Source organism: Lepidochelys kempii, chromosome 28 (genome assembly GCF_965140265.1).
Source record: "Lepidochelys kempii isolate rLepKem1 chromosome 28, rLepKem1.hap2, whole genome shotgun sequence".
NCBI classification, from domain to species: Eukaryota; Metazoa; Chordata; order Testudines; family Cheloniidae; genus Lepidochelys; species Lepidochelys kempii.
Window position 1 is genome coordinate 1872680 of NC_133283.1, and position 8286 is coordinate 1880965.

General features: G+C 43.4%; 1 protein-coding gene across 4 annotated transcripts in view; it reads left to right on the forward strand.

Moving 5' to 3' along the window:
* The window catches only part of LOC140904231 (uncharacterized), a 34858-nt gene extending 26864 nt beyond the window's left edge, over window positions 1–7994 (forward strand). For 3 of the 4 annotated variants that reach the window (XM_073326671.1, XM_073326674.1, XM_073326673.1), the window contains exons 9-10: window positions 902–1015; window positions 2605–7994. In XM_073326671.1, coding sequence (XP_073182772.1) covers window positions 902–1015; window positions 2605–3356 — 866 coding nt within the window. In that variant the 3' untranslated portion in view covers window positions 3357–7994. The remainder of the gene's footprint in view (window positions 1–901; window positions 1016–2604) is intronic. The other variant, XM_073326672.1, reaches the window with a different exon arrangement.
* Window positions 7995–8286: the final 292 nt, after the last annotated feature.

Here is an 8286-nt window from a genome sequence, read left to right on the forward strand (position 1 = left end):
ATAGCATCAGTGCACACATTTCACAATTCTCTGAATCATAGGACTGGAAGGGACCTCGAGAGGTCACCTAGTCCAGTCCCCTGCACTCATGGCAGAACCAAGTATTATCTAACCCATCCCTGACAGGTGTTTGTCTCACCAGCTCTTAAAAATCTCCAATGATGGAGATTCCACAACCTCCCTAGGCAGTTTATTCCAGTGCTTAACAGGTAGGAAGTTTTTCCTAATGTCCAACCTAAACCTCCCTTGCTGCAATTTAAGCCCATTGCTTCTTGTCCTATCCTCAGCGGTTAAGAACAGTTTTTCTCCCTCCTCCTTGTAACAACCTTTTATGTACCTGGAAACTGTGATCATGTCCCCTCTCACTCTTCTTTTCCAGACTAAACAAACCCAATTTTTTCAATCTTCCCTCATCAGTCATGTTTTCTAGACCTTTAATCATTTTTGTTGCTCTTCACCGGCTTTCATCTGATGCCTTACAAGAAACTTTTTGAATAAATTCTATTAAACCAGAGTGAGTTTGTCAGACCTTATAGGTGTTCCGGACACGGAGGAGTGAGCCACAACTGGGCCTCCGTGTCACAGCTTGCTCACCCATCCCGTCTTCCCTATGACTCTCTCTATGTCTCTGGATCTCTGTCAGTGAGCTCCCCTCTGAGTCCTCCGTTTCTGGGACATGGAGTTACCTTTTCTGTGTTTTTGGGATCCTTTCATGACGAGTGTCTGGCTGTGTGTTCCCATCAGAGATGGCAATAGTAAACCCCTCCTAAGCACAGTGTCCCGCGCCTTTGAGCGTTTGGGGAGCTGCATTACAATGGGCTGTTAAAATAATAGAACTTTTTTTTTCTGAACAAATTAAATTAATTCACCTGATCTTGCTTCTTTTTCTTCCCCTGAGCAGGGTTTCCTGTGTTCAAATCCGATGTGATCTCCCAGGTGAAACAAATGGAAGAGCCAGGGCCCCCGGTTCTCCAGGGCTTGGAGGAAAGAGAGATTCTGATGGCCACCTGTTCTGGTGAGGAATAATTAAATCCACTCAAAAGATGTTAGTGCCTGAAGGAAAGAGCTAGGATTCCCTACAAAAGCCTTGTGAGTTCAGGATTGTCCCCAGCGGGTGTCAGATCCTCAGGGCAGCTATCGCTCATGGCTTCCTACCCATCCTGACTCACACCTGGCAGGAACTCCCTCACTGGTCTCCCCTCCCCTGAATGTTTGGATAGGATGGAGGCAGACTTCACCTCCTTCTCTTTCTCCTACAGGGAAGAGTTTGGGGAAATTCAGTTCCTGATTTTTTTTTCTGTCTTTCCAGTTATTTTGGTTAACTCGCCCCTTTTCCATCCCTGAGTTAGGTCGATGTAAGCTGCCTCTTGTTGACTAACTCTGAACGTGTCTATGCTAAAATGCAGCCCTCACCCCACTGCGCTGACTTAAATGACTTAAATAATCCCAACTATACGTATAAAATGATGGAGTCTAAATCAGCTGTGACCACTCAAGAAAGAGATCTTGGAGTCACTGTGGATAGTTCTCTGAAAACATCCACTCAATGTGCAGTGGCGTCAAAAAAGCGAACAGAATGCTGGGAATCATTAAGAAAGGGATAGATAATAAGACAGAAAATATCATGTTGCCTCTATATAAATCCATGGTACACCTGCATCTTGAATACTGTGAGCAGATGTGGTCGTCCCATCACAAAAAAGATATATTGGAATTGGGAAAGGAGCAGAAAAGGGCAACAAAAATTATGAGGGGTATGGACCGGCTTTCGTATGATGAGAGATTAAAAAGACTGGGACTTTTCAGCTTGGAAAAGAGACAACTAAGGGGGGATATGAGAGAGGTCTGTAAAATTATGAAGGGTGTGGAGAAAGTAAAGAAGGAAGTGTTATTTGCCCCTTCTCATAACACACGTACTAGGGGTCACCCAATGAAATTAATTGGCAGCAGGTTTAAAACAAACCAAAGGAAGTATTTCTTCACACAACGCAGAGTCAACCTGGGAAACTCCTTGCCAGAGCATGTTGTGGAGGCCAAGGCTATAACAGGGTTCAAAAAAGAACTAGATAAACTCAGGGAGGATAGGTCCATCAATGGCTATTAGCCAGGATGGGCAGGGTTGGGGTCCCTTGCCTCTATTTGCCAGAAGCTGGGAATGGGCAACAGGGGATGAATCACTTGATGATTCCCTATTCTGTTCATTCCCTCTGGGGCACCTGGCATTGGCCACTGTCGGAAGGCAGGATACTGGGCTAGATGGACCATTGGTCTGACCCAGTATGGCCATTCTTACATTCTAATAATTCCCCCTTCGTGAGAGGTGTGGTGCTTAAGTCGATGTAATTATGTTGACGCAGTGCCAGTGTAGACACTGTGTTGCTTGCATGGACTGTTACTGCCTTTCAGAAGCTGTCCCACAATGCCCCACGCTGCCTGTTAAGTTGGTGCAAGCGCTCCTGGTGAGGACGTGCACTGCTGACATAAAGAGCCTAGCATGGACGTGCAAAAGCAATTTAATTACTGTGGAGGGTGTACGTCGACTGAACTTAGGCTGACTTAATTTTGTAGCGTAGACTCGTCCTGAGGTTTCTTTCTCTATCCCAGCAGGCGGTGGGATGCTGAGTGAGAATGTGGAGCAGAATCCTCACCAGGAACATGCTGAGCAAGTGGAAGCACATGGGGGATTATTGCAAGGATATCAAGGGAATGTGTCCAGGCATCATGTGCAGGGAAAAGCCTGTGAGAGTCAGCACAGGCCAGAGAGACAGCTGGAAAGTCAACCAGGGGAGAAAGTGGGTAAATCCCCTAATTGTCAGGAGACTCACAACAACTTCAAGGAAAGCACAGCCCAGCAGAGAATCCCAACGGGAGAGAGACCCTATAAATGCGCTGAGTGTGGGAAGACCTTCAGTTTGAGTTCAAACCTTATTAAACATCAGAGGATCCATACAGGAGAGCGCCCCTATGAATGCGGAGAGTGCGGGAAAACCTTCACTCACAGCTCACACCTAACTAGACATCAGAGAATGCACACCGGAGAGAGACCCTACGAATGCTGTGAGTGTGGGAAAACCTTTCGGTACCGCTCAGACCTTATCACGCATCAGAGAATCCACACGGGGGAGAGACCCTATGAGTGCTGTGAGTGCGGGAAAAACTTCAGCCAGAGCTCAAACCTTATTAAACATCAGAGGATCCACACCGGAGAGAGACCCTACGAGTGCTGTGAGTGCAGGAAGACCTTCACGCGGAGATCAAACCTTAATGCACATCAGAGAACCCACAAAGATGCAAGACCCTATGAATGCTTTGTATGGGAAAACCTTCACACTGAGCTCACACCTTACTACACATGAGAGAACCACCTTTTAATAACCTTTTCAAAGCCTGACAAAAGTTGTTGGGTTTTTTTGTTTGTTTGTTTTGCATTAATGCTTTTGTTAATTCCCACCTAATGATCTTTAAGGATATTGGCAGAATTATTTTTACTGTGGTCTCTCACCTCCCCACGTGAGTTGTCCACTTTTGTGTTTTGCTGCTCGCCCTTCCTTGGGATGAATACCGTGGTCCTCTCTATCAACTCCTATGAGTCATGGGAGAGCTAGTCTCTCTTGCCGGGAATGTCCATCAGCCAAGGCGAGGGAGATAAGGATGACCTTCATTAGCTACATTGAAGCACAGTCTATGTGGGCCTCACCTCCGCTAGGTTTTTCCCATGCAGTTAGCTAGCTCATGTTCACTATCCCAATGAAGAAGACAGCTACTCTTGCAGGAATGGGTGTGGTTAGCTAGGCTATTTTCTCATGAGCTGACCTCACCTTTTATGGCTTTTCATAGTCTAAAAAAGCCCAGAGCAGCACATTTGAATTGTTCCTCCCATTGCAAAGCGGTTGTGAGAGTCATCAAGTTCTGCTTTGAGGATAAATTGTCTCATTCTCTGCTGTTCTCACATTGCCCTAGGGTGTGCTGATGAGCAGTTATATACTTTTTTTTTACCATTTTTCTCATTTAAAATGTATTTAAATATAATAAAAAGAAGGAGCATGGGTGGGAAAAAAGTGTCTTTTCCACCACTGTGACACCCGAAGAAGGTGGGGAGAGTCAGAGGGATCCCCTCCTTCCCCATCAGCCCAGCAGCGTTAATCTCTGCACTGCTAAAATAGAAGGTCTTGTCTTCACATTCTACCCATCCACATCCTAGAGAGTCATGTGATGCGGCAGCCTCAGGTTTCTGTGCTTCGGAATGGTGCTTTGATTTCTTTGATCGTAAATCAGACTCATTCGGGCTGGAGATGAGTGTCACAGACCTGGAAGGGGAATTCCAATGGATCCCAAACACAGTGTGATCATACTGAGTTTAAATCCCAGTTTTCATCTATTGGCAAAGCCACTTTGGTCTCTTTCCTACTGAGTTGGGATTGTTCGCAGATGGGAAAGTTGGCTGGTTTTGCACTCCTTCCCCCCCCCCTCCCATTCTGATGATGCTAAAGCTTTTGTAAATAACACAACTCACTAATGAGACAGTGGTGAGTGAAGGAGGTTTGAACGACTCAGAGAAGATGATGGGAGAATCAGTGGTCCTGCTTCTGAGTTATCGGATGTAACCTGCTGTGGAATTTCACGTTACATGACCCTAAATGTGTCTCATGACCTCTCTGTGAAGTGGGTTTTTCTCTCATGCCTGGAGGCCCTTTGGTCACACAACCAGATATTAATTTAGTTTGACAGGACGTAGCTCAGATTTACTGGGGACTTTGAGACAAATGACCATTTGCTAAAATAGTCATTTCTTAGTATATTTTTGCTTTCCTCCCACCTCTCCATTATGACACACAGGAAATTCAAGTGCAGTTCAGTCAACAGGATTGAATACTCCAAGCTATTTGGCATGCTAGCAAAGCAATAGTAGTGTTTTTAAGTCTCCAGTCTGAATTGGTGAGCAATAGCAGACCCCAGACTGTGCAACTAACTGAAGTAATTGCCTGCGATCACAATGCCATTCAGTTCTTTAGGTCAATATTATCTCAGATGATCCAGGGAGACAGTGTCATAGTATGTGGCTTTCAACTGGGCAAAAATCCCCATGTATTTTTCCCCCCCCAAGCACGTGTGACCCAGGCCCGACAGGAGGTTACTCCTGTGATTTGGGAAATACTGTCCCTAACTATGCAGATGTAGAGAAATAGACGTGGTGTTTTTGTTGAACTCACCCCTTGTACGTGCTGTAAATGTGTATAAAATGAAGTAAGTGTTGAATGTTATGTAGCTGCAGGAAAAAAAACTGTTTTCAAATAGAAATCCTACCTCTACTAGCTTAAAGAAATTCGGGATCCAGGTTTGTGTCCAGTCCCTAATTTAGACCTGTGCCACCAGATTAAAGAAAGAAATTGAGCATGCTTGGGAGAGACCATTCCTCACTAACACTCTTGAGATTTGGGGTGTAAATTAACCTTGACCAAGACCAAAGATTTGGCAAGAGTTCAGGTAGAAATGGCATGCAGCCAGTTGTTAGCTTACATCACAAAGTCAAAAAGCTCTGGTGAACGGTGCACAAGTCAAATTGTTTTAGAACACCATTTCCTAGTTCAGTGTCACTGATGGCCAAAGGATGCCATGCTTAGATCCGTGGACAATTGTCCTTTTCCATTTGGATCCAACGTTTCATGAGGTAACAAGAGAAACAGCTGATGTCTTCAGAGAACATTCTTTCCTCAAGGATCACAATCTGGCTGCCTGGTTGGACAACAACGACTTCCCTTTTGTGCAAGTGATGGCTACAGTGAGGGAATGAATTTGTCAGATTCCAAGTTGAGACTTCAACATACATAAATGTTGAGTCCTGATGCTATTCTTTTGTCTCATAGTTTTGCTCTTGTGTCTCAAGCATTTGTATCACTTCTCTTCCACCTCCTGCTACTTCGAAAGATTAGAAAGTGTGGAAATAGCATACAGGTGTTTGCTTGTGATGCAAATCTCGCTACATAGTGTGAGGCTCTTCTCTCCAAAACTTATGACAGAAGACCCAAAGTTAAATGAACCTGTAGATGTGGAAGAACCTATGTTGGGGTAAACATCAACTTGACATAAAAGTTCACTTGGTGGAAATGGGAATTAAAAGAAAACTGATGTATGATAAGATTTTGTAAGCTTTGAATATGTTGTTATAACCAGCGAAAATGAAATTAACCACAAAGATGGTGGTTAAAGAGTAAGAGACTAATTATGTGATCATTGGAAAACTGAGAGTTGTATATATATATTTGTTTTGTTAGTAATAAAGGAAATGATGGATAATCCTGAAAAGTTTATGCAATGTAATTTACCCCCTTCAGACTAAAGAGTTCTGAAGTAAAAACTCACTCCAAGTATTGGGATGGTGGATATGTAAGAGAAATACTTTATATGAGACTACAGACCCAGTATAGATGTCAATTGTTTCTATTTTGAATGGAATTTATTTTGATACACATCAAAGTGAATTTCTGTTAACTTGTCTTTAAGTATTTTTTTCTCTTATGTAACCTTTTATCCAGTTAGACTGCAAAAGTCACTGAGTACCCCTCTTCTTTTATTTGCAAAGGATGTGACATCTGTCATGAGATGTCCACATTTATTTGTAAGAGTAGTGATGCAGTGGGTACTTTTTCTGCTAAAACCTTTGCAACTAGTTATTTTTACAGGTGCTGAACCCCCTTTTCCTTTTGAGGCCAGCTCTTAGAATATTAACCCTGAGACCTGACTATGGAAACGTCCTCAAAACTTGTTTTCCTTTCACATTTGATACCTTTGGGGTTCACACATTCCCACAAAATTTGGTTTGTAACAATAGATATTATAAGAAAACTGCTTGGTTAAGGGAGACTTTTCCTAGCTGACATTAACCCAAAGTCTGTCTCATTCCAACTGGGTCAGGCCATGTTGTCTGTAGCCACAGCATATTTCACCCCTGATTTTCAGCTAGCTCCTTGGATTCGAGTTTTAGCATTTATAAGAGTTGATTATCTGCTGTATTAATCTGATGATTTGGCTCCATTGATGACTTGAGTCCAATGCAGTGGCATTAGTGCTTTGATTTTTGTGATTTGATCTTCACTGTATTGTTTAATACAGTTTAGTATTTTTATAGTAATATATAATTTAGCATTAGTACTAAGAGTTCTCGGTTTTATTTGTTGTTCATCCACCCTATATATTCCTCCTTGAGTGTCGGCTTTTGTTAATAGTCATCAATTCCCTCCTTGGAATTTGTATAGGGAATGAGGCAGGTGTGAGCATGGCAGGCCAGGGGCCAGCTTGTGGCAAGTCCCCCATGTCTGAACTGGACACTAACAGATACTAGAATCTGTCTTGTGGGATACTTTTGATAAAATAGGTATTAGACTGCTAAGAAAGTGTTTAATGTTTAGACTCTGTTGAATGCCATGCATTAATCTTAGTTGTTCTATCTATGTTCCATGTTGTAATATAATTCCATGTTGTAATATGTTGAATGTGTGTCGTGTGAGCCTCTGTGACTGTACGTATCGCCATATAGGAGGGGATATTAATTAGTGCGAATGGCTGCTCTTCTACAGAAATTGTTCCCCCTTCCCCAGCCCCCCTATTGCCAGACGGGCTATGGTTGGATCTTACAACTGGAAACTCTACATCAACGAAAGGACGAAAGACTTGTTCCATTCTCATCCCCATGAAGATGAGTTCTGCGCATGGACTCATCCCATCAACTGACTTTAAAGCTCAGAACACATGGCAGGAGGGAGATAAATACCCCAAACAAAAGGAACTATGGATCTCAATGATGCTTGGATTCTTGGGGGGGCAGGGAGGAAAGGTGTTTCTAGACATAAGTAAGAGATCCCCAGTTGCTTAGTCTGGGTTAGTCCTAAAGGAGAAATATGGCAGAAACCGAAGACTGTGTAACTCATTTGTGCATCTGTGTTTGCTTGCTTCAACCTTGTAGGTAACTCTCTGACTTCTTTTTCCTAGTTAATAAACCTTCATATAGTTTACTATAGGAATGGCTACAAGAGTTGACTTTGGTATAAGACCTAAAGTGTAATTGACCTGGGATAAGAGACTGGTCCTTTAGGATCAGGGCTAATCTGAATATTGCTGTGATTCTTGGTGTAAGAGGCCACCCAGAGGAAATGCAGGGGGGCGAGGTGAACATGTGGGGTCATGTGCCCGCCCCCCAGATTTGCTGCTTGGCTTGTACTGAGGATGCTCACACAGACTGAGCATGCTCAGTAGCACTGCTGAAGCCAGCTGCCCTAATTCTGACCCCCA